The 27,772-nt window shown below is 39.2% G+C and overlaps 1 protein-coding gene across 3 annotated transcripts in view; it reads right to left on the bottom strand.

Annotated features, from left to right (window-relative positions):
* Npsr1 (neuropeptide S receptor 1) overlaps positions 1-27,772 on the bottom strand; it is a 191,206-nt gene that overhangs the window by 44,199 nt on the left and 119,235 nt on the right. The window contains exon 3 of one of the 3 annotated variants that reach the window (XM_026387631.2): positions 4,849-4,952. The exons of 1 other annotated variant lie outside the window; for it this stretch is intronic. In XM_026387631.2, the coding sequence (XP_026243416.2) occupies positions 4,849-4,952 (104 nt within the window). The remainder of the gene's footprint in view (positions 1-4,848; positions 4,953-27,772) is intronic. One more of the 3 variants, XM_077796776.1, reaches the window with a different exon arrangement.

Here is a 27,772-nt window from a genome sequence, read left to right as displayed (position 1 = left end):
GGCATTTTGAAAAAATGCTAAAATGAACATGAGAGTCTGGGTATCCCTTTGACATTCTAATTTCATATCCTTTGAATATATACCCAGAAGTGGGATTTCTGGATCATATGATAGTTCTAATTTTAATTTTAAAAGGATTCTCTATACTGTTTTTCATAGCAGCTTCACAATTTTACATTCCCACCAACAGTGTACAAGGGTTCCTTTTCTCCACACCCTTTCCAACATTTGTTATTATTTTTTTTTCTTTTTGGCAATAGCCATCCTAACAGGAATGAGGTAATATCTCATTATGGTTTTAGTTTGTATTTCTATGATTATCAATGATGTTTCTTATTCCCATTGTCCATTTGTATGTCTTCTTTGGATAAATGGGTACTCAAGTCATTTGCCCATTTTTTCATTAGCCCCCCCCCCATTGTATTAGTTAGCTTAGGAGACCTTCAATGATACACAAAATTATAAGAGGTTATGAGGGGCAAGGGGGAGGGGGGAAAAGGGAGAGAATTGAACAACAGCTGAATAACTATGCCAATAGAATAAAGAAAGAAGGTTTATTTAGTTCATACGTTTTGGAGATTCAATATCAGACAGCATGGTACAGATGAAAGATAGTGGAACATTTATGGAGGATTCTCATTCAAAAGCTGGGTGTAGCCAGGCTTGTTCCCATTATGATAATCCTTTCACAAGAACTAGGGACTTACAAGAGGTCTACCTTCCATGAACACACTTGTAAGAACTCAAATATCTCCTGCTAGGCCCACCGATTGAAGTTTCTACCACTTCCAATACTTCCACACTGAGATACATCCACATGAACCCTTGGGAGATACAATTAAACCATATCCATACCATAGCTCATAATATTGAGTTGCTTGTGGTAATAGAACCTTTATCAGATATATAGTTTGTAAATATATTCTCCAAATCTATAGGTTGTTTATTCATTCTGTTGATTGTTTCCTTTGCTGTGCAAAGATTTTTAGATTGATGTAATCCTATGTGTCTGCTTTTGTTACTTGTGCTTTTAGGGCACAAACAATCCATAACAGACAAATGTTATGGAGATTTTTCTATTATGTTTTCTTCTAGAGGTTTTATAATTCTAGGTTTTATGTTTAATTCCCCAATCCATTTTGAGTTGATTTTCATTCATGGTGTGTGGTAAGAACCTAACTTCATTTTTCTGCATGTGAACATCCAGTTTTCCCAGGGCCATTCAGTGAAGAAAATATCCTTTACTGTTCTATATTCTGGGTGTCTTTGCCAAAAGTGAATTGATCATACATATATGTATTTATTTCTGGGATCTCTAAACTGATCCTTTGTTCTATAAGTTGTTTTTATGCAAATGTCATGCTGTTTTGATTATAACTTGGAATTATATTTTGAAAGGCAGTTTGATGTTTTCCTATTTTTACTTCTTGCTCAAGATTGATTTAACTATTTTGAGCTTTTGTGGTTCCCTATATATTTTTTCCACATCTGTGAAAAATATTGTTAGAATTTTGATTGGAGGTGCACTGAATCTGCAGACCCCTTTGGGTCGTATACACCATTTTACCAATATAAATTCTTCTAATACAAGAACATGAGATATCCTTCCATTCATTTTTTTCTCCTACTTCCTTAATCAGTGTTCTATAAATTAAAGTGTACAGTTATTTTACCACTTTAGTTAAATTTATTCCTCAGCGTTTTACTATGTATTTGTAGCAATTATAAGTGGGATTATTTTCTTGATTTCTTTTTTGGATAGTTTGCTATGTATAGTCAATAATCTACACTAGTATATATTAGTAGTATATGCTGCTGATCTTTGCAAATTGAATTTTGTATCTTTCAACTTTACTAAATTTGTTCATTAATTTTATTTTAATTTAGTTTTTTGGTGGAGCCTTTAGAGTTTTCTACATATAATATTATATTATCTGCAAACAGGCGACTTTTACTTCTTCATTTCTGTTTTGGAAGCCTTTTCTTTCTTTCTGTTGCTTAAATGCTAAGATTCTAATACTATGCTGAATAGGACTGGTAAGAGTGGGCATCCTCATCTCTTCCTAATCATAGAAAGAAAGCATTTAAACTATTACTGTTGAGTATAACGTTAGCCATCGCCTCATCATGTATGGCCTTTCTTGTGTTGAGGTATTTTCCTTCCATTGCTAATTTGTTGCACATTTTTTACACGAAATGATATTGAATTTTGTCAAATGCTTCAATGTCAACCATAGGTAGCAGCTTAGGGCCTTCTCTATTTCTTTGTGAGGACTGACATCATCACTGGCATATACTTGGTCTTTCAGAATCTAAGGAATATGTCAGAAATGTTCAAAGCCCCCCATGGAAATCTCATTATCCAGCTTATGATTGTAAGATTTTTCTTAGTCTATTGTTTTCCTCAAGAGTTTCCCAATACTTCATGCATCTGTTATGCTAATTGATTGCCTGTATATATATTTTTAATTCTCAGAGGGAAAAGGGCTTCACAATGTGCAAGTTCTGAATAAAGTAAAATATAGACAGCCTTGTCAGTGGGGTCTTCTGAGAGTCTTCAGGAACATTACATATTAGCAAATTTGGGGGAATAAAGCTTTGAAAGAGCTCTAGCCCTGTTCTGCTCTCTCTGGTGGCAGCCAGAGTGTTTTTACTGGGAATGAGAACTGTTAATTTTCAAGGCTACAGCAGAGCTGGATACTGAGGGATGAGAATAATGCAAGCTAAAACACCACAAAGCTAATTTTTCCTCCTAAGATTCAGTCATTTTCATGAATAAATGCTCCCTTGGTTGTTGCAAGCTTTTGGTTAAATTCCAGAGTCCTTAAAAATTTGATTCTGACAGTTTTTGTCAGGTTTCTTGTTGCCTTTCTGAGGAGATAATTATTAAGAGTTTCTCTGCTACATTTTGTGATGCCACCAAGCCATATTTTCTATTATGTATACAATTTCAATGTTCATTGTAAATATAGTTAGAAGAGACATGTATATTTCTGAGTAAAGAGGAAATTTTTAAGTTGTCAATAAGGAAAAAAAATGGTATCTGATATGCATTTCAAAAATGCAGGTGTGATTGCCAGCCTCTAACATGTCCCTAGTAATTCTTGCTTCCTGGTTTTAGTCTCTCTTGTGAGTTTGTTCTCCCCGTACTGAATCAGAGTTGATTTGTATAACCAAGAGAATGGTGTGAAAGTGATGGTTTTGTGACTTTGGAGACTAGTTCATAAAACATGTGGCCACTTCCACCTTGGTCTAGGAAAAACCCGCTGCTGTGTGGTGAGGGCTCTTAAGACTTCTGGATTGGTCTGCGTGGAGAGGTGAGTGTTCTACCTAGAGCAAGCATTAACTTGCTTGCTGTGTGAGTGACCACCTTGCAAATGAAGTGTCCAGCCCCAGTCAAGCCTTCTAATGACTGTAGGTTCATGAAACATCTGGCTGAACTTTATAAAACTTCATCCATACCTACCCAATCACTCTTTTCCTGCATTTTGAAACTGTGAGATAATAAATGTTTATTGTTTTAAGCCACTAAGTTTTGCCATAATTTGTATCTCAGCAGTTGATTACTAATACAGCAAGCAGTTGAAACACATTTATCTACAAGGAGGTACAAATCCTCAAGAAGAAATCGAATGTTTTTCAAAATTACTCAAGAAAGCACACCGATCTCATATAGTGGTAGGGGCTTTTACACCTACTGTATTTTCAAGGTTATATACAGAGCAAACAGAAAGATTAAAATTGGAACTATTTTCTATTCATTTTCTAAACAATAAAAAGCTCTATAACTAAATTTATTTCATAAAAATGATGAAACAAATAAAAATAATAATTTTTAAATGAATACAGATACAAAAATCCTAAATAATCCTGCCAAAAAGTGGCATCTAGTAAGGAGTTCCAGAAATGCACTATACAGCTACACAGCTGCAATAATTTAGACCTGAAATACTGGGATCAGAGTAGAAATGAATTATTAGAAAATAATTTCAGAATATCAGAAACAGGCCACATCAATGTTAACACTAGTTATTAAATGGTCCATTCTTTCCATATGCTATTGAGTTGTCTTTATCTATATTATATACATACATGATGTATTAATAATGCAAATATGCTACATATAATATTTTAAATTAATTATATAGTATAATACATGTCACATTGAAGCATATTGATGGGCAGAGTATAGATATCTTTAAAAATGAATCTTAGCAAAAATCAGAGAATATTAAGTATCCTAGTTACAAAATAATTGAAAAGGGATGATAATCAGTTTAGAAAAGAAATTCAATTAGAAAATTAGAATAAGAAATGTCAATAATAAAATAATAATAAAATATAAATAATAAAATATAAATATAAAATTTAAATTAAAAAGAGAAAATAAATGTCAATATATATTTTTAAAAATGCATTTTGCTGGCGATTATATAGGAAGTTAGTGCTTATCTTCTAACAAACTGTCAAAATTTTTCCAAAGAAGCAGTAACCAGTATTGGGTTAGTTTGAAGGCAAAACATAGATATAATTTACAAATTTTCTGGAGATTATTTAGCCATAATATGTCACAAATTTTAATACTGACCCATAACTTTTACTTAATGCTTGATATATCGAATACTTTTTATTCTTGGAATTGCTTATTTGTGTTTTCTTTAAGTATGATTTTTTTAACAAAAGAAATACATTAAAAAACTCTTGCAAATTTTGCTTGTTCTTTCTCCTAGGAGGAAGTGAGTAGTTTGTTGCATAGAAGTGCAAAATTTATGTTGTTTTCCTTAGGAAAAACCCACATGTTAACTTTGGTGTTAGTTTGTCCCATCACATCTGGAAGGTGCTACATACCTGCAAATAGCGGACCACTCGGCAGACCAGGTCAGGTGCAAGGAAGTCTCCAGTGAATCGCCAAATAATATCCGTCAAGATGTTGATCAGTCCCGTGAAAGAGTCTAACAAAACCAAAACAAAACAAAACAGTGCTTAACTGCAGTCTTTCTCTTATCCATGGCTATACTGCTGTAGAAATGAATTCCTGGGGGGATCTTCTTTTTCTCTTGGTTTGTCAGATGGCAACTGACGAAAATTAAGGCCAACAGGAGGCCTTTGACTTTTCTTATTTGAGTTTGTTACAACTCAGATGGAACCACCTAGGAAGGATTTCAGCAATGACTGAGGAGGAATCAAACTAATCATAGAGTTGATCTTTTAAATCACAGAGGAAGAGTTTTAGGGGATCTAGTCCTATTCCAAACAAACACTGTGTGAGAATCAGAAGAAGGAAAAACTGAGAAAAGCTAAATGTGTACCATTTGCAACCATACCACCCCCCCCCCTTACACTCTTTATTTTACAACTTAGTCTTCTTATCTCCCTACCTTCAGGTTCCTTTGCTTTATCCTCCTTTTGACATCTGTGCTTGGAAAAAATGAAGTGCATGATCTATCAATTTAATTAAATTGGTTGGTTAGACTATAAGGGAACTGAGGCAGAGGTCAAGAACTTTGTTCTTCTGTGGGCAGCTTGCCTGTACTCAATCCTATATTTACAGATTATACAAGTTGTACAGATGTCTACAAAAGAAATGGCAAACTATGAGGGTGGTCTAAAAATTCCCTCTTTTCCTTCCATGGCAGATACCACTAACTGACTATGTGATCCAGAATCTTACAAACCAGTGCTTCAAAGAGTATCTGCTGATTGATGGTTAGAATTGGAACCCAAGACTGGAGAAGCAAGAATTCAATGACTTTTTCAGGCATAGAATGTAACAGCCTTCCTAAAACTCCAGAGGCAGGGCAAGTTTATTTCTAGGGTAGTTCTTAGAAGCCTGGAGAAAGTGATGGTCCTTCTTAAACAAAATGGAAATTCTGAAATTTGCTCCCACAGATAGTAAAGACTAAATAGTTAAAAGAAATGGGCATAGATATACTTTATGAAGCCAGAAGACCCCCAAAGAAATCTTTTTCATAAGAGGGTTTGAGAACCCGCACATACCATTCATTAAGACGACCTAAAGTGGTGAAAGGGACCCCAGCTTTACTAAACAGCTCAGTGGTGCTTCCCTCACAGGCCAGCATAAGTAGTAGGAGAAGTGGTTACAGATCCAGTTCTTGCAACACTGTGGCATGAACTGTATGATTCCCCTAGTCCTTCCCAGAGGGCCTTTTGTGCATTTGTTTGCATGATTATAAACTGGGGATAGAGGAAGACACAGACACTTTAAAAGACTGTTAGGCACAGTTTCTGGGTAGACACAAAAGCCAGAGATCTGAGTGTTATTATGGCCTCATTGTTAGAGCAGAATCTTATGGGCCAGGTAATAAATAACATCCTGGCTACAATAGGATGGTCCATGAGGTCTGCAGTCATTCTCCTTAGTTATTCCTCCAGTCTTTGAATGATTAATTGGAATAGATGTACTTGGCAGTTCAAGTAACCTCATTTTGGTTCCCCCATCAGGAAGGCCAAAGTGAAGTCCTCAATTCACCAATTTGGTCCTTGCAGAAAACTAGGTGGATCCTGGAGAATAACTATAGACAGACCCAAACTCAAACAAATAACAGCCCTGATTGTGCCTGTAGTAATAGATGTGATACCTTTACTAGAATAGTTGAGTATGGTCTCAGGTACAGGGCACAAGGGAATTGATTTAGCAAGAGTGTTTTTTTGTAATCTGATCAGAAAAGAGACTCAGAAACTGAGTTTTCATTCATGTGGAACAGATAGTGCTATTCATTTACTATTTTGCCCAAGGCTATGTTAACTCTCCTAAGATCTGTCATAATAGGGTCTGAAGAGACCTGGACCATCTGAAAATTCTGCAGAATATCACTTTGATCCCTTTATATTGATGACATAACTGTGAAGGACAAGAAAGAAATGTCTAGTATATTAGAGGCTTTAATAAGAAATATACCCTCAGGAAATTGGGAGATACATTGAAAATTCAGGAACATGTCCTATCAGTAAAGTTTTGAATAACTCAGTAGTGAGGGGCTGTGAAAATATCCACTCTCTTATTCCCACATAATAAATAAATTACTGTGTCTTACATTTCCTACCTTAAATAAGGAGGTAAGATATCAATAAGGTCTCCTTAATTTTTGGAGACAACACTTTGTACATCTAGGAATGTTACTTTGATTCATTTACTGGATGGCATGGAAGTCTGACAGCTTGGAGGGGTCTGAAGCAGGAAAGGTTGTGTGCACAGCAGTATAATAACTGTCCTACTTGAGACAGATAATATGGCAGAATCTACAGTGTTGGAAATGTCAGTGGGGAAAGGTGTAGTTTGGAGTTGATGGACATCTGAGTGGGAGAATCAAAATGCATGTCCTAGATCTCTGGACAAGGCCAAGTCGACTGTAGACTAAAATTAATGTCTTTTAAAAAATTTTTTCCTGAAATATTTCTGAGCTTTGATAGAGATAGAATTATTGATAACAGGGCACCAACAGTATTTGGAACTACCATATGAGCTAGATTTTGTTAGATATACTAATTTGTCAGGTCAGGCAGAGCCAATGGCCATCCATCAGAATACGGGTATTTTAATCAGCTTTTTCGTCACTGTGACCAAAAGACCTGACAAGAATAATTTTAGAGGAGGAAAGTTTGTTTGGAGCTCATGGTGTCACAGATGGCTAACTCTTGCTCAGGAACCAAGATAAGGTGGTGGGATGTGGTGGAGGAAAGCTGCTCAGGACATGGCATCAAGAACAGAGAGTGACTTTTACCCTACAAGAACAAAACCTAAGCCCCAAAGGTACATTCCCGTAACCTCCCTCCTCCACTCACACTATACCTGCCTATGATTACCACCCAGTTAATTCACTCAGGTGGATTAATGCACACATTAGGTTAAGATCATTATAACCCAATAATTTAACCTTTGAACATTTTTGTATTACTTCATACATGAGGACCTTTTGGAGAACACCTCATATCTAAACCATAAAAATGGGAATAGTACATCATATATGAAGTCCACACTAAACCAGATTGCCATGAGTAGGCAAGGAACAAGTAGCTCAGATGCCCATATCATCCACCAGGGATGCACAGTGGCACTGCTTCACTCATATTTATGGTGTTTAAGCTGAAGACAAAGGTTCGTCACTATTCTGTTGCAAAGAAAAGAATAGAGATACTGCATTACAGCTGCATTCAGGGTAGCCTTGAGGGACAACAGAGAAGGGAGAGCTTCCTAATGGCTGGAGCTGCAAGCAGTGCATGGGAAAAAATGACTTGACCAGTTGATATTATCCAGGCTTTTTCAATGGTCACTCCAATGTTGCCACAATGGGCACCCGGATAGAGTGGCCGTGGTGCAGAGAGGAATACTATTCATTTGTCAGTATGGTGGTCCACCTTTTCTCATGGCTAATCTGGCTACTGATATCTTTGAATCTGACTTGCCAACAATAGAGGTCCACACCAAGCCCCCAGTAAGGAACAGTTTCATCAGGAGACCAACTGGTTTCTTTGGACCAAGTTGACATTCGGCTATTTCTGTTCTGCAAAGGCCTTTCATCCATCCTTCTACTGATACACTTATTCAAGATATGAACTTGGCTTTTTTGTCTTCTAGTCTATAATCAACACTATTTGCTACTGTCTGGGGACTTTTGTGATTTCTTAAGTGGAATGGAAATTCACACAACATAATATCTGATCAGAGGACCCACTTCATAGTGAAGGAAGTATAGGATTAGGCTCATGACCAAAAAACCCATGTACTGTATCATCTAGAATAAGCTGTCCTCTGATAGCCCTGGAATGGACTACTGAAGGAACAGATGAGGTGCCAGCTTAAAGATAATGCTCTGGAAGGTTAGGGTACACACAGGTCTGAGTACCAGAGGATAGAGGAAGGAATGGACTTAACATTAACATCACTCCCAATGACCCATGGGGGCATCATGCTTTCTTAAGTGTATCTCTGTGCTCTGTAGGTTGGAGTTCTTGGTCTTTAAAGTTGGTCTACTCCAGCAAGGAGAGATAGTGAGGGTCTCACAGAACTAAAGGCAATGACTGTCACCATGGCACTTTTTTCTTTTCTTTTATTTGGTACCAGTGATTGAACTCAGGGGTATTTAACCACTGAGCCATATCCTCATCCCTATTTTGTATTTTATTTAGAGACAGGGTCTCATTGAGTTGCTTAGCACCTCACTTTTGCTGAGGCTGGTTTGAACTTGTGATCCTCCTGCCTCAGCCTCTTGAGCTGCTAGGATTTCAGGCATGCAACCAGGGCACTTTAGATTCATTGTGTTCAGGAACTAGCAGGTAAAGGAAGGAGTCACTCTTGTGACAAAAGTAATTGGCTGAACAATTAGCAAACAGAAGTCAATGGAGATGTTTATACAATGAAGGAAGGGAGAATTATGGGTAGAATACAGGATATGTACTTGTGACTGACGAGTTATGATTGACTGCAGTAGGCCACCAGTGGAAGCCTGTGCAGATGATTTATACTCTAGGGTGCCCTGTCCTTGTTGCAGTGGCAGATGAATGGGGACTGAAATTAGGTCTTTTTATTGTCATAAAGACATGCACCCTGGATTCAGGTGCCTATCCTGTCCTCAACTAAACAGAATGGATTGTAACCTCTACTAAGTCGTTCAGCTCAAAATTCCAATCATGTCTCTATTGAGCAACACTGCTAAGCTCTGTGGGATAGGACTTGTGATTTCTGTGCAATTGTACTCAGAGGATTGGGAAAAACCCTACTCAGAAATACAGAATGCATCTGACTGGATTGAAGCTTTCAGAAAATTGAACAGTTGAACAAAAGAAAGTACATCTTTGGGTGTGAAGGTAAGATAACCATAATTCCATTTCCAACGGTTTGTTTTTATTTCCATGTTTCTGCTAAAGAGAAATGACAAAAACTGAAAATTATACTGTCACTTGGTTAATTACTTTTGTGACTATTAGAAAATGAGTTTTATGAATGTCATTACACATGGGAACCCAGCATCCTGAGCAGTGTAGGGCACATACTGGTTATTCAAAAACACATTGAATGAATTGTCACTGCAGTTGGAAAGCCCCTACTTCTTAAAAACAAAACAAAATAAAACAAAGCATAACCAACTTTTATTTTGAGTAATGACTCACAAGAAGTTACAAAGTAGTACAGAGAGTTTTCATGTCCCTATCTCCTCAGTGATGACATCTGATCTAACTATATTTAGACTTCATGATTTGAAACATAATACTCTTAATTCAGGCTTTTGTATGATATTGAACCTGATTGTAAGGGATGTTATAAGCAATTGTTTTGTCCTTGTCAACATTCTAAATGTGTAGAAGCATTTATTTTTTAAAATTTCACAGAATTTATAATTTCCCCATTTTATAGATCAGTAAACTAAGAGAGGTGAGAATATTTTCTTATGATTTTGTAGCCAATTAGAAGTGAAGCCAGGATTTTAACCCAGATTCTTGGATGACCACCATCACATTGACTGTGCTTTTCCCTTTATTTTAAAATTCTAATTGGGTTTCTTTTAATCTCTACTGTACTGACATAAGTCCCGATCTTCCTTTTCACCCTTTCCCTACTCAGGATGCCCTTATTTATATTTCAGCCTCTTATGTTTACTCTACCCATAGAAGTTGCCTGTATTCTTCTAGAGAATTGGAGAGGTTCTTGCTTCTGGATCTTTTCTGCTAACAGGACAAAGTCTGAAATTCTCAGGTTAAAGCATCGCAGCCTTCCATGACCTGGCCTTGCCTACTTCTAAGGTCCGAATGTGTCCCAGGATCAATGTGTTAGAAACTTAAATCCCAATGCTACAGTACTGGGTTTGTTCTCTTGGGCCCTTGCCTTTCCACCTGCCATGTGAGACTCCAGGCAGTTGTAAGGCATCATCTTGGAAGAAAAAAAATGGCTTTGCCAGACACCAAACCTGTTGGAGCCTTGGCCTTGGAGTTCCCAGACTTCAGAAATGTATGCTAATGAATTTCTGTTTGTAAATTACCCGGGCTTTGGTATTCTGTTAGCAGCACAAAACAGATGACTACCTCTTGTCAAGTCCTTAGCTGGCATTTTAATGTCGAACACCATATTGATCACACATCTGTGCTTCCAGATTTGCATGCCTTCTGCTTGTGATGACCTCCCTCCATTTATTAGCTTGTTGAATTCTTATTTATCTTTCAATACCTAGCTCTGTTCCTTTGTTTAGGAGCTTTCCTTGACTATTCACATGGTATGGTCCCCTATAAAGGGTATGCGGTCCTCCCAGTCTTTATATCTATACTCTGTCCCTGCCTTTTTGGTTTCTCTACAGGTAATAACAATAAGAAACCTTGGCAAATACATAGGAACTATGACAAAAATATGAGAAGCTTGGAGAAGAAAACTCCCATGGCTGTTCTGGGTTGTAAAGAAAAGTTCTTAATGACCAGACTTGGGCAGGGCCCTGAGAACTCTGGGTTGTGATGGATCAGGTAGGAATGTCATGAAGATTTTCCTGGCAGGAATGAACTGGACAAATGAATGAAATGGACATTGGAGTGAGTTGGATATTTTCTTTTTGTTTAGTTATTTCTTAATTTTAAAATTATGGGAAAATTAACTGATGTTTCTCTAGATCTAAGTGACTTTATGAACAATTACAGAATATTTTGGTAAAATCTATTTTTCCCCTGGAGCTTAATCTTAAATAAGCTTATTTCTGGGAGTAGAGTATCCATGGTACTATGTCACAGCATTTGTTAGTTGCTATTAAGCAAATGATGCTAGATCTGATCAGTAAAAAGCTAATTAGTTACCTATGTAATTGAGTATATTGCAAATAAGCTGCTCCTAAATGATAATTAACAGGACCTTGGGAACAAAGGGTACACTTTAAAGCCTTAATTACTTTCATGCATTACTCCTGGTTTTTAAATTTCACTCTGCAAAAGATTCTAGGAAACTATAATACTCAGAAAAGCCAAAGCAGACTCCCAGCAGACTTTAATGTTTCTTTTGAGAGTGCTGGATAAACACAAATGTAGGTTCCTGCTAGGAGCACAATTATGGGTACGGTGGGGAGCAGTCACGAATGAGGCATAGCTGAGCTGAATGCTTAGGGCTCAGTAAGGATTGGCCAGGTGCAAAGGAGTTAAAGGACATCGGCTCTAGGCACAGGTAAGACCATGAACAAAGTTATGAAGGTCAGAAAAGTGAGATGAGAAACTACCTGGCTGTTTGTACAAAATGATAGCAGTTTGGCATTGAGAAGGCCCAAAATAGGAGCTAGGAATTGACAAGAAATGGAACCAAAGAGACAAGAGTCCAGATGTTTTAGGCTCTCACATGACAATAAAAGGGTCTTTCAGGTTTCCTCTTTATACTGTGAGAAATACTGAACATTACCATAGTTAGTGGTGCATGTCTGGTTTGTAATCCCAGTGGCTTGAGAAGCTGAGGCAGGAGGATTGCAAGTTTAAAGCCAGCCTCACAATTTAGTGAGGCTCTAAGCAACTTAGAGAGACCCTGTCTCAAAATAAAAAATAAAAGGACTTAGAATGTGGTTCAGTAGTGAATTGCCCCTGGGTTCAATCCCTAGCACCAAAAGCAAAATAAAATAAAATAAAAAGGAAAAAATACTGAACACTTAAATCTTAAAACATTTGTTTTAGGTTTCTTTAGTTATTATGAGAAGAATAAATTTGGTAGGTCCAACACTGGAATTACCATTTAGACTAGTTAGGGGACTGTGAAGAAGTTTGAGAAAGGAATAATCAGTATCTTCTGTTTTTATAAGCCCCTCCCATTTTTTTCTATTGCTTCCATATATGAGAGAAAAACATTTGACCCTTAACTGAGTTTGACTTATTTTTTTTAACATCATGCTCTCAAGTTCCATCCATTTTTCTTCATATGACATAGTTTCATTCTTTATGGCAGAAAAAAACTCCATTGTAAATACCTACCACCAGTTTCTTCATCCATTCATTGGGTTTCTTTAAATTGGAGTGAAAAATTGAGACACCAGCAAAGCAATCTGAGGCAGAATCTTCTTGCAGGGATTTTTATAATCCTCCTTCATTTTGTATAGTTGCATCTCTGAGCTCAATTCTAGCTGAAGGACAGGTTCTTTTTAAATTTTTTTTTTTTTTTTTTTTTTTTTTAGTTTTAGCTGGACACAATATCCTTAGTTTACATTATGAAGGCCAGTTTTTTAGTGACTCATTGGAAAAATATATTAAGTCTTTCCAAGGTATTTTTTTTTAATTTTCAGAGAAACAACTCTTTAATGTTAGTTAAATTGTATCATTCTAATAATAAGTATAACATGCAGAAACTGGTTTGGGAGTAAACACCTCACATGGTGCAAGAAGTGGGAGGAGAGATGAACAGGCTCATAAGGGACTGTCCTTCTAGTCACAATATCCAGTTAGTTGGGATTTTGCTGAAAGAATGGAGAGTGTTGATTACCTTGGTGAGGCAGTTGAGACAATGCAGCAGAGACAGAGTGTCCTTGGAATCACTTATTTTCTATGACTGTCCTCAGTTCTTCACTCTGCATCCCCCTTTTCTTTATGTTGCTTGGGAAGCTCTTTATGTACCTCTGTGTGAAGAATATCTCCTGTTTCCTCAACTGTGGAGAGCAGTGACTTGGACCATGGTCTTTGACTGCTTTGGAGCTATGCCTGCGCTTTGCCCTGGAAACTTTCTATGCAAAGGTGCAGGATGAGGTTGCCTAGGAGCTATGATAATGCCCTATCTAAGGAAGTTCTGTGCAAAAGTTCGGAGCAGTAGCAGTCTTGACCTTGAGCTCAGACACCAGCTGCAGGGTAATAGAGAATTCTGAGCATATCAAGATAACTACAACATCTTGCAAGCGCCATGACCTTCAACCTACCTGCTTTTCAGAAAATTTGCCATAAATAACCTTGTGATAATAAAACCTATATAATAAACATGCTGTGAGAGCTCTGTGTCTCTGTTCCTCCATCAGAGGTCAGTGTACCACCTGGTCCCAGCTTTCTTTTTGTAAATGTTTGTGTGTCTTTTTAAAATTTTTTTTTTTAGTTGCTGATTGACCTTTATTTATTTACTTATATGTAGTGCTGAGAATTGAACCCAATGCTCACACATGCTAGGCAAGCACTCTACCAACTGACCCACAATCCCAGCCCTTGTGTGTCTTTATAATCCCCCATTGTCCCTTGCTGGTCTTTAGGGTTCAGCCATGTAGATCACAGCACTCAAGGTTCAGAGTTACTTCCTTAATGCATCTTTTTGAACTATTGAGATTGGCTTGGGTATTCCCTCCTGTATGCCTCCTCCCACCCGACCTTTCTATACCTATAACTCGCTTATGCATTAACTTCCCTTATTTCTCTATTATTATTTGTCTATCCTATAAAAAAGTAGAGATTTGTTTTTACTTAACTCCATACCTCCAGTCCCTAGAATTGTGATATTACATGGTAACAGGTTGGTAGTTTTCCACTAACTGAATTAATATATTATTGCTATTGTTTGATTGGCTGACTACAGCATAGGTGATTTCACAGAACAGATGAAGCCATAGCAACCATTTGCTTCAGTGTAGATTAAGACAATGATTATGGAATCCAAATGCCCAGAGGAGGAGCATGATTAGAAATTTTGATCCCCAAGCAGCTTTGTGACGAAGCTGCTAGTTGCAATCTCTTGATTGACAGTGGCTCTACCTTACTCATGTTTACAGTCTTGGACTTTTTCATAGTGCCTGGAAAGATAAACAGCACTTGCTAGATAAAGGAGAAAACGTTGATTAAACAAAAACATTGGTAAACTCCTTAAAAATGCAAAATCTACTACAGTAGTATTGTAGGGACAAAAGAGGCAAGGCACCGAAGATAGCAGGAAACAGTTTTATTTGGCTGCAGCGAGATTCAGAGGGCACAGCTTTTGCTGTAATCAATCAATCCCCTGAACCCCAAGTTCAGGTAGTTTCAGAGTTTTATATCCAGTATGTAAGGGGAGGAGCTCAGAAGTTCACAGTCTGCAGAAGTTCACATAAAATCAGCTTTTTCTTTCACTGTTCTGGGCAAGTTAACCCTTCAAAGACAACACCAGAGAAGGGGAGAGCTTCTTCTCTCTTTTCTTTCCTGCCTCTGCCAGCTGTTACCATAGAGCCCAATTGTAACTTATCTTAAAAATGTAGACATCTCTGTGAAGCTCAGCTCATGGCCAGAAGCCTTGTCTGCACATTTCTACAAAGTACTTTACTGGATTAGTCTGTGAAAAACTACTAAGTGGGTGTCCAGCAACTGGAGTGCTGGTATCTTCTTGGCCAGTGGCCAAGTAAAACAGGGTGACCTGAAAATAGGAAGTTTATCCACATTGAACTCTTTTGCAGAGACTCTTTTGCTGACAGTCCCAAAATCAGCCTGGGTAAAGATTTATAGAGAAGCCCAGTTAAGACTTTTCTGTGGAGAAAGGGGGTACCACTTTAGTAGAAGAGCAAGTTGAGTTGTCATTTCCTAATTTTCTGCTTGCTCTCTGTTGCAGTTTGGGCTTTCCCATGCACAGCAAAGATAGAAGTAAGGGACTCTTTAGCAAACTGAGTAACTTTTTCTTGACAGGTGAGTAGCATATACAAACCCAATTATTATTGAGTTTTTGAGATATTGGCATTTCTGTTAATGTAAAATCTTTTGAGCTATGGTGTTATGAATGAGGGGTGCTTTGCTTTTCCTGGAGGCATACTCCGGGTAACGATATTAATGTGTGTCTTCATAATAAACAATGCTTCCAGATCAACTCAACATCTTAGTGTTGTTTTCAGAATGGGGATTGATAATAACTTGTCTACTTGTGCTTGCACAGGAACAACTTTTGATAATGCTATTTGTCCCTGTCCCTCTCATTTTTCTAACAGCCCAATGCTTGAGGACACTCTAAATGGAATGAGACAGCCCAACCTCATGTCAGGTATTTAACTGCCAATTAAAATTATTTCTCAAAAGAGTAAATTCTTGTGTCTCAAAAGAGTAAATTCTTGGGCTTATTTTACACTATTATTAATATGATTCTGGCACTGTGCCCTTCACCAAGATTAAGTACCAGCTGAGTTTAATGGCCTAAACTGTCAACTCCCTGGCTCTTTATTAATCCCAGGGAAGTGGCCTGCACCTCAGTCATTACTGCTCAATTAGGTAAGAAATCTTTACATCCATTCTCATTAGAGAAGTCTCCTCACAGAAAGCTTTGTTCTTGAGGTTTTTAAATATCTTACCAAGTAACAAATACCACCAGTGTCTCTCTCTCTCTCCATTAGTCTCCCCACACTGAATAAAAATCTTGTGTTTAATGAAAAAAAAATCTTCCTGAGAGTTTTCCTCTTTGCCTCTGTTGTGTGCAAAGCTCAAGAATCTCATTAAGTGAGGCTGACTGGCCTGCCTGGGGTTGTTGGGCATTGCTAGATGCTGATGAATTCTTGTGGTCATATGAGAAAAGTTCAGCAAGAGCAAATTTTCCCTTAACATAAGAGAAAATAAAACATTGACTCACCACTCTTACTCCTCTTTACCCACTTTAAGGGGAAATATCGTGAGGCACAGTCACATGTAATCATCATTCTGCAATTGACTGAAACAGTAAATATAAGAAGTGGACAACTTGTTTCCTCTTTTGAAGAGATTCTTGTTTTCCCCATAAGAGACATTTACATAAATTGTCTGGGATGCTTACAAACTCAAGTGAAGAAGAGTCCAGTTCTTCAAATGACATTTTCCCTTTGCAGTTTTTGCCAAGGGCTATCTGAGTTATAGCAGGTTGGGATGGAAGTAGCAGATACTAATGAGAAATATTTGGCTTTCATGTCACCCTGCTTCATCCAGGTTCAAGTTTGTGCATAAGGAGGTGAGGAAGACATAGAGATATGCTGCCCAGACTTTACTTCAAGAAAGAACTCTGTCCAATTTGAGGAGTGGGGTTTGATGGCATCCTCCAGCTGTTAGATTTCTTGGTGATTGCCTCAGATTTCTAGTCGAGATGATGCTATTCATAGTACAACCTCTGCCAATAACCAAGTGAACTGTGGGTACAAAGCACCAGTCATTTCCATCCAACAGGAGAACAATTTAATGACTTGGTGGAGACTGTTAGGTTGTCATCATGCTCTGATATGTCTTCCTGCCAAATCCTACGCCTTTCATTTTCTTTTCACAGGTGTTACTTGTTATGGTTTGGATGTGAGGTGTCCTCGGAAAGCTCATATGTGAGACAATGCAAGAAGGGTCAGAGAGGAAATGATTGGGTTATGAGAGCCTTAAAATAATTAGTGAATCAATCCCTGATGGGATTAATTGAGTGGTAATTGGAGGTATGGCTTTGGGGTATATATTTGCATCTGGCAAGTGGAGACCTCTCTCTCTCTCTGCTTTCTGATCACCATGTGAGCTGCTTGCCTCTGCCACACTCTTTCCCCATGATGTTCAGCCTTACCTGGAGCCCTCGGGAATCGAGTTTACTGTCTGTGGATTGAGACCTCTGAACCGTGAGTCTCCAAATACACTTTTCATCCTCTACAGTTGTTCTGGTCAGGTCCTTTAGTCACAGCAACAGAAAAGCTAACTAAAACATTACATCTCCAAAAACCTTTGAATGCTGGATACTATTTCAGCATCTGCTTCAAAATGAACCCAACATGCATCACAGGATAAGGCAGGAAGGGGTCCATGATCATTTTAGGGCTGGTCTTTTGGGATGTTTTTGTTGCATAATATAGGAGCTTAACAAATAACTCTTCTTCTTCAAAAATAAAGCCACTTAGAACGCTACCAGGATGTAGAAAGCAGTTTGTCACAATGACTGCTATGCTCAGCAACTATCTGCCATGAAGCCTGAACACCTGTGATTGAACATCATGCTTTTGGCTCCTATGAAGGTTTGTAAGAATCACAAATTCACTCATTGTAGGAATATTACTAAGCACATTTTAATGCTGCATGAAAGTGCTATATATAATAGTCCATATACCATTTTTTTTATTAGGAACTTCATGCTGTGTATTTTCCTCAAAGCTACCACAAAATCATATCTGATTAATTTTGACCTTAGTTTGGGCTACTAAGAAGTACAGAATAAAATATGGCCCAGTTGCAGTAACTTTGCAGTGCCTGAAAGTCCAAATGTGATTGGTTCTTTTTTTTCCTCTGTGGTTATGGTATAATTTTTTCTTCATGACCCTCCTATCATACTTTGTATTTTTCTCTGTATTAAGTGTGTTTTAAATAAGCAGTGTATGCAGCATAGTATTGGAGCTTGACTGGGGTGTTTGAATGCTGGGGCATTACTGCAGGAGAATTATACAATTCTGAAGGTGTGACCAGCCTCACTGCATCCTTGGTTCTTTGTATAATTGGGATGATATGAGTACTTGAGGTATAGGGCTATTGCAAAGTTTAAATGAGATAATGCATGTAAAGTGTTTAGTAAAATTCTTGGCATATAAACCTTGGGTACTTGTTATTTGTATTGATACAGTGAATAGGGATATTATTGCCAGATTACTACACAAACTGAGGATGGCAAGGTGTTTCTTACCATAAGTCCTGGGCTTTTAGCTAACTTGCAAAAGAGGCATTTTTTTTTTCTGAAAAACTTAATAAGAGGTAGAGGCTCTGTTTAAACTAGACCTACAAATGTGGAAAAATAATAAATAAAACAAACTAAAAACTAGACTACAATAAAGACTGGGTTTTATTTATCACAGTCACTTTAATGTATTAGTTAATCTAATACATTTGGCATGCACTGAGAAAATAGTGGTGATTAACTTGAGTGGCAAGGGAGAAAAAATCAAACCACTCCTTGAGAGAATAGAACATTAGACAGCCTAGATGGGATGAGTGGCTCAGGAATTGGGTTACTGTTTGTTAACAGGGATGCGATGTGTGGGTCAAATCTTTGTTAAACTAGATTGTCTTATGCATTGTGGGCAATGTGGAATTCCTAACTATGCTTCCTAATTACCAGAAATGCCCCACTCCCCCATCTTTCCAACAACTTCAAATGCCCACTAAAGTGGACTGCCTCCAGTTAAGAACCACTAAAGTGCAGAAGGACATCTAGAGGTCAATTGAGAATATAACCTGGCATCCCTAGAATTGACCTTATCAGTCATGATTATACCTGTGGTCCTTTTGCTTAATCACGTGCCAGCCTACATGACTCTAAGGTGATGGCCGATTCCATTGCTGAAGTTGGGAAAAGTACAAGATAATCTTGGAACATCTTGTTGTGCTGTAAAGTAAGAAAGTGCCCAAAGAATGGCAAAGAACATTTCAATAGGAACAAAGCCAAATTGTAGGGCTCTTCCCAGCCAATTGGCAATCTGAGAATCAAAATAATAATAGTAGCTCCCCCAGTGCCTGCAAGCGAGGCGCACCTGCAAGCCACGGGCGGGCGGGTCAGGCCCAGCAACCAGCCAAGGGACTGCAGCTACACGTGCCGGCGGGGAACGCGGACCGGACCCACTAGGACAGGTCCGGCGGCGGACAGCTGAGGGCTAGGCCCGTCCCCTCCCCCAGTATCTGCAGGTAGGAGGGACTGAGAACAGCAGCAGAGCCAGCCCAAAGCCTGCTGAGGGGCGGAACCGGCCCCTCCCCCAGTGCCTGCAAGCGAGGCGCACCTGCAAGCCACGGGCGGGCGGGTCAAGCCCAGCAACCAGCCAAGGGACTGCAGCTACACGCGCCGACGGGGAACGCGGACCGGACCCACTAGGACAGGTCCGGCGGCGGACGGCTGAGGGCTAGGCCCGTCCCCTCCCCCAGTGTCTGCAGGTAGGAGGGACTGAGAACAGCAGCAGAGCCAGCCCAAAGCCTGCTGAGTGGCGGAACCGGCCCCTCCCCCAGTGCCTGCAAGCGAGGCGCACCTGCAAGCCACGGGCGGGCGGGTCAGGCCCAGCAACCAGCCAAGGGACTGCAGCTACACGCGCCGGCGGGGAACGCGGACCAGACCCACTAGGACAGGTCCGGCGGCGGACAGCTGAGGGCTAGGCCCGTCCCCTCCCCCAGTATCTGCAGGTAGGAGGGACTGAGAACAGCAGCAGAGCCAGCCCAAAGCCTGCTGAGGGGCGGAACCGGCCCCTCCCCCAGTGCCTGCAAGCGAGGCGCACCTGCAAGCCACGGGCGGGCGGGTCAGGCCCAGCAACCAGCCAAGGGACTGCAGCTACACGCGCCGGCGGGGAACGCGGACCAGACCCACTAGGACAGGTCCGGCGGCGGACGGCTGAGGGCTAGGCCCGTCCCCTCCCCCAGTGTCTGCAGGTAGGAGGGACTGAGAACAGCAGCAGAGCCGGCCCAAAGCCTGCTGAGGGGCGGAACCGGCCCCTCCCCCAGTGCCTGCAAGCGAGGCGCACCTGCAAGCCACGGGCGGGCGGGTCAGGCCCAGCAACCAGCCAAGGGACTGCAGCTACACGTGCCGGCGGGGAACGCGGACCGGACCCACTAGGACAGGTCCGGCGGCGGACGGCTGAGGGCTAGGCCCGTCCCCTCCCCCAGTGTCTGCAGGTAGGCGGGACTGTGAACAGGAGCAGAGCGGGCCCAAAGCCTGCTGAGGGGCGGAACCGGCCTCTCCCCCAGTGCCTGCAAGCGAGGCGAACCTGCAACCCATCGGGAGGTTAGGCCCAGCAACCTATGGAGTGACACAGGTGCCCCTGGCGCCTGCTGGGTAGGTAGACCTTTGACCGACCAGCAAAGCAGACCTAGGGCCTGCCAGCATGGTAGACGGATCACACTAATTGGAGGAGGATCACAGCCACTACCTGCCCTGCAAGGGTGATTTTTCAACTATACAAGAGCAATATAAATAAATAGAGGGGGAAAATATCAAAGACACAACAATTTCACCAGGCAGGAAGAAACGCCAGCAGTATGAAACGACAAGGAAAGAAAGGACCACAGGCAATGCAGGTCAACTCAACTTTAGAAGAGGTAATAGCTGCAACAGATGGAATGTCAGATAGAGAGCTCAGGACATACATGCTTCAGATGATCTGGAGTCTCAAGGAAGACATGAGACAGCAAAATCAGACAATGAAAGATCACATTGACAAACAAATCCAGGAAGTTAAAGATCAATTTCACAGGGAGATAGAGGTAATAAAAAACAAACAAATAGAAATACTAGGAATGCAGGAAACAATAAACCAACTTAAAAACTCAATTGAGAATACTACCAGCAGAGTGGATCACTTAGAAGATAGAACATCAGATAATGAAGACAGAGTATTTCAACTTGAAAAGAACATAGATAGCTCAGCAAGTCTACTAAGAAACCATGAGCAGAACATTCAAGAGCTATGGGATAATATCAAAAGACCTAACTTAAGAGTCATTGGGATACAGGAAGGCACAGAGCTCCAAACCAAAGGATTAAGCAATCTATTCAGTGAAATAATACAAGAAAACTTCCCAGACTTGAAGAATGAGACAGAATCCCAAATCCTAGAAGCCTACAGGACGCCGAATGTGCAAAATCATAAGAGATCCACACCAAGACACATTATAATGAAGATGTCCAACATACAGAACAAGGAGAGAATTTTAAAAGCTACAAGGGAAAGGAAGCAGATTACATTTAGGGGTAAACCAATCAGAATAACAGCTGATCTCTCAACACAGACTCTAAAAGCTAGAAGATCCTGGAATAACATATTTCAAACGCTTAAAGAAAATGGATTCCAACCAAGAATCTTGTATCCGGCGAAATTAAGCTTCAGGTTAGAAGATGAAATTAAAACCTTCCACGATAAACAAAAGTCAAAAGAATTCGCAGCTAGAAAACCATCTCTTCAAAAAATCCTTGGCAAAACATTACAGGAAGAGGAAATGGAAAATAACATTGATAACCAACAATGGGAGGTAGGACAGTAAAGGGGGGAAAGTAGTCAAAGAGGATAACAAATCAGGTTTAGTAACATCAATAAACAAATATGGATAGAAGAACAAACCATATCTCAATAATAACCCTAAATGTTAATGGCTTAAACTCACCAATTAAGAGACACAGGCTAGTAGAATGGATCACAAAACAAGACCCAACAATATGCTGTCTACAGGAGACGCATTTGATAGGAAAAGATGTACATAGACTGAAGGTGAAAGGTTGGGAAAAATCATATCACTCATATGGACCACGGAAACAAGCAGGAGTGTCCATACTCATATCTAATAAAATAGATTTCAAGCCAAAGCTAATCAAAAGGGATAAAGAAGGACACTTCATACTGCTCAAGGGAACCATACACCAACAAGACATAACAATCATAAATATATATGCCCCAAATAATGGAGCAGCCATGTTCATCAAGCAAACTCTTCTCAAGTTCAAGAGTCTAATAGACCACCATACAGTAATCATGGGAGACTTCAACACACCTCTCTCACCACTGGACAGATCTTCCAAACAAAAGTTAAATAAGGAAACTATAGAACTCAATAACACAATTAACAACCTAGACTTAATTGACATATATAGACTATACCACCCAACATCAAGTAGCTACACTTTTTTCTCAGCAGCACATGGAACCTTCTCAAAAATAGACCATATACTATGTCACAGGGCAACTCTTAGACAATACAAAGAGGTAGAGATAATACCATGCATCTTGTCTGATCATAATGGAATGAAACTGAAAATCAATGATAAAAGAAGAAAGGAAAAAATCAAACATCACCTGGAGAATGAACAATAGGTTGCTGAGTGATCAATGGGTTTTAGAAGACATCAAGGAGGAAATTAAAAAATTCCTAGAGTTAAATGAAAACACAGACACAACATATCGGAATCTATGGGACACATTGAAAGCAGTTCTAAGAGGAAAATTCATTGCTTGGAGTTCATTCCTCAAAAAAAGAAAAAAACAACAAATAAATGATCTCATACTTCATCTCAAAATCCTAGAAAAAGAAGAGCAAAACAACAGCAAAAGAAGTAGAAGGCAAGAAATAATTAAAATCAGAGCTGAAATTAATGAAATTGAAACAAAAGAAACAATTGAAAAAACTGACAAAACTAAAAGCTGGTTCTTTGAAAAAATAAATAAAATTGACAGACCCTTAGCCATGCTAACGAAGAGAAGAAGAGAGAGAACCCAAATTACTAGCATACGGGATGAAAAAGGCAATATCACAACAGACACTTCAGAAATACAGAAGATAATCAGAAACTACTTTGAATCCTTATACTCCAATAAAATAGAAGATAGTGAAGGCATAGATAAATTCCTTGAGTCTTATGATCTGCCTAGATTGAGCCAGGAGGATATAGACAACCTAAACAGACCAATAACAATAGAGGAAATAGAAGAAACCATCAAAAGACTACCAACTAAGAAAAGCCCAGGACCGGATGGATATACAGCAGAGTTTTACAAAACCTTTAAAGAGGAACTAACACCAATACTTTTCAAGCTATTTCAGGAAATAGAAAAGGAGGGAGAACTTCCAAATTCGTTCTACGAGGCCAACATCACCCTGATTCCGAAACCAGACAAAGACACTTCAAAGAAAGAAAACTACAGACCAATATCTCTAATGAACCTTGATGCAAAAATCCTCAATAAAATTCTGGCGAATCGGATTCAAATACATATCAAAAAAATTATACACCATGATCAAGTAGGATTCATCCCTGGTATGCAAGGTTGGTTCAATATATGGAAAACAATAAATGTTATCCACCACATCAATAGACTTAAAAATAAGAACCATATGATCATATCGATAGATGCAGAAAAAGCTTTCGACAAAGTACAGCATCCCTTTATGTTCAAAACTCTAGAAAAATTAGGGATAACTGGATCATACCTCAACATTGTAAAAGCAATCTATGATAAGCCACAGGCCAGCATCATTCTGAATGGAGAAAAATTGAAGGCATTCCCTCTAAGATCTGGTACAAGACAGGGATGCCCTCTCTCACCACTTCTGTTCAACATAGTCCTCGAAATACTGGCCAGAGCAATTAGGCAGACGAAAGAAATTAAAGGCATAAAAATAGGAAAAGAAGAACTTAAATTATCACTATTTGCAGATGATATGATTCTATACCTAGCAGACCCAAAAGGGTCTACAAAGAAGCTATTAGAGCTAATAAATGAATTCAGCAAAGTGGCAGGATATAAGATCAACACGCATAAATCAAAGGCATTCCTGTATATCAGCGACAGAGCCTCTGAAACGGAAATGAGGACAACTACTCCATTCACAATATCCCCCCAAAAAATAAAATACTTGGGAATCAACCTAACAAAACAGGTGAAAGATTTATACAATGAAAATTACAGAACCCTAAAGAAAGACATAGAAGAAGACCTTAGAAGATGGAAAAATATACCCTGCTCATGGATAGGCAGAACTAACATCATCAAAATGGCGATATTACCAAAAGTCCTATATAAGTTCAATGCAATGCCAATCAAAATCCCAACAGCATATCTTGTAGAAATTGATAAAAGAATCATGAAATTCATATGGAATAATAAAAGACCCAGAATAGCAAAAACAATACTAAGCAGGAAGTGTGAATCAGGCGGTATAGCGATACCAGACTTCAAACTATACTACAGAGCAATAGTAACAAAAACAGCATGGTACTGGTACCAAAACAGGCGGGTGGACCAATGGTACAGAATAGAGGACACAGTAACCAATCCACAAAACTACAACTATCTTATTTTTGATAAAGGGGCTAAAAGCATGCAATGGAGGAAGGATAGCATCTTCAACAAATGGTGCTGGGAAAACTGGAAATCCATTTGTACCAAAATGAATCTGAATCCCTATCTCTCGCCGTGCACAAAAGTTAACTCAAAATGGATCAAGGAGCTTGATATTAAATCAGAGACATGGCATCTGATAGAAGAAAAAGTTGGTTATGATCTACACGCGGTGGGATCGGGCTCCAAATTCCTCAATAGGACACCCATAGCGCTAGAGTTAACAAATAGAATCAACAAATGGGACTTACTCAAACTAAAAAGTTTTTTCTCAGCAAAAGAAACAATAAGAGAGATAAACAGGGAGCCTACATCCTGGGAACAAATCTTTACTCCACACACTTCAGATAGAGCCCTAATAACCAGAATATACAAAGAACTCAAAAAATTAGACAATAAGATAACAAATAACCCAATCAATAAATGGGCCAAGGACCTGAACAGACACTTCTCAGAGGAGGACATACAATCAATCAACAAGTACATGAAAAAATGCTCACCATCGCTAGTAGTCAGAGAAATGCAAATCAAAACTACCCTAAGATACCATCTCACTCCAGTAAGACTGGCAGCCATTAGGAAGTCAAACAACAATAAGTGCTGGAGAGGATGCGGGGAAAAGGGCACTCTTGTTCATTGCTGGTGGGACTGCAAATTGGTGCAGCCAATTTGGAAAGCAGTATGGAGATTTCTTGGAAAGCTGGGAATGGAACCACCATTCGACCCAGCTATTCCCCTTCTCGGTCTATTCCCTAAAGCCCTAACAAGAGCATGCTACAGGGACACTGCTACATCGATGTTCATAGCAGCTCAATTCACGATAGCAAGACTGTGGAACCAGCCTAGATGCCCTTCAATAGATGAATGGATAAAAAAAATGTGGCATTTATATACTATGGAGTATTACTCTGCATTAAAAAATGACAAAATCATAGAATTTGGAGGGAAATGGATGGCATTAGAGCAGATTATGCTAAGTGAAGCTAGTCAATCTTTAAAAAACAAATTCCAAATGACTCCTTTGATATAAGGAGAGTGAACAAGGACAGGGTAGGGACGAAGAGCTTGAGAAGAAGATTTACATTAAACAGGGATGAGAGGTAGGAGGGAAAGGGAGTGAGAAGGGAAAGTGCATGGAAATGGAAGGCGATCCTCAGGGTTATAAAAAATGTCATATAAGAGGAAAGGAGGGGTAAGACAAGATAATACAAATGGAAGAAATGATTTACAGTAGAAGGGGTAGAGAGAGAAAAGGGGAGGGGAGGGGAGGCGAGGGGAGGGGAGGGGGGTTAGTAGAGAATTGGACAGACAGCAGAATACATCAGACACTAGAAAGGCAATATGTCAATCAATGGAAGGGAAACTGATGTGATACAGCAATTTGTATACGGGGTAAAAGCGGGAGTTCATAATCCATGTGAATCAACCATGTAATATGATGTATTAAGAACTATGTAATGTTATGAACGACCAATAAAAAAAAAAATAAAAATAAAAAAAAAATAATAATAATAGTAACGAATTATAACGAATTGAATAGATAAGAATGCATTTTCCCATGTTGATGCATATATATAAATGAAGGATAAGGGAAAGCTCTTCCTTACACTGTATAGCCAACTCATAATTGTAGAAGGAATGACATAATTAGAAAAATCACACTTAGGAAACTTTATAGCATTGATTTGAATAAGAATCTTCACTGGATACTAAATGCTGTGAATGAAAGTTTGAGAAATTACTGGATAATTATGCAGTTTTAGAATACTGTTCATTGGAAAGAGAAAAAATAGCACCTTTGCAGTGGAGAAATCTTACAATAGCATCACCTGTACTGAGACAAACTGAACATCCTGTGCCTGCTGATATTGCGTGCTCAGAGGAAGCTGGCTTCGCTTCTGGTGTGTATCTCCCCAAAGTACAGAGCCTGAATCTAAACAGGAGGAAACATAATGGAAACCTCAACTGGGGGATAGTTCACAAAATAGCTAGCCCGCACCCTTTGAAAGCATTGATCTTATAAAACACAAAAACCAAGGAATGATTCCAAATTAAAGAAGACTAGAAATATATAAGAATTCTATCTGATGTGTGAGGGGTAAAAATTGGCTCCCAAATGTACGCATTCTGTTCACCTCACAGATTGTTTCTTTTGCTGAGAAGAAACTTTTTAGTTTGAATCTATCCCATTTATTGATTCTTGTTTTTAATTCTTATGCTATAGGAGTCTTATTAAGGAAGTTGGGGCCTAATCCCACTTGATGAAGATTAGGGCCTACTTTTTCTTCTATTAGACGTAGGGCCTCTGGTTTAATTCCTAGGTCCTTGATCTACTTTGAGTTGAGTTTTGTGCGAGGTGAGAGATAGGGGTTTAATTTCATTTTGTTGCATATGGATTTCCAGTTTTCCCAGCACCATGTGTTGAAGAGACTATCTTTTCTCCAATGCATGTTCTGGGCACCTTTGTCTAATATAAGATAATTTTAGTTTTTTGGTTAGTCTCTGTGTCCTCTATTCTGTAGCATTGGTCTACCAGTCTGTTTTGGTGCCAATACCATGCTGATTTTGTTACTGTTGTTCTGTAGTATAGTTTAAGGTCTGGTGCACTAATCTCTAGGGTATATAAAAAACTCAAAAAGCTAAGCACCCAAAATCAAATAACCCAATCATTCAATGGGCCAAGGACCTGAACAGACACTTCTCAGAAGAGGATATACAATCAATCAACAGATATATGAAAAAATGTTCATCATCTCTAGCGATTAGAGAAATTAAAATCAAAACTAAGATATCATCTCACTCCATTCAGAATAGCAGATATTATGAAGACAAACAACAATAAGTGTTGGTGAGGATGTGGGGGAAAAATACACTCACAAACTGCTGGTGGGACTGCACATTGGTACAGCCAATATGGAAAGCAGTACGGAGATTCCTTGGAAATCTGGGAATGGAACCACCATTTGACCCAGCTATCCCTCTCCTTGGCCTATACCCAAAGGACTTAAAATCAGCATACTACAGGGACACAGCCACATCAA

This window comes from Urocitellus parryii, chromosome 3 (assembly GCF_045843805.1).
Source record: "Urocitellus parryii isolate mUroPar1 chromosome 3, mUroPar1.hap1, whole genome shotgun sequence".
NCBI classification, from domain to species: domain Eukaryota; kingdom Metazoa; phylum Chordata; class Mammalia; order Rodentia; family Sciuridae; genus Urocitellus; species Urocitellus parryii.
The sequence above is the reverse complement of the archived record's forward strand: the minus strand, read 5'-3'. Positions and strand labels throughout refer to the sequence as shown.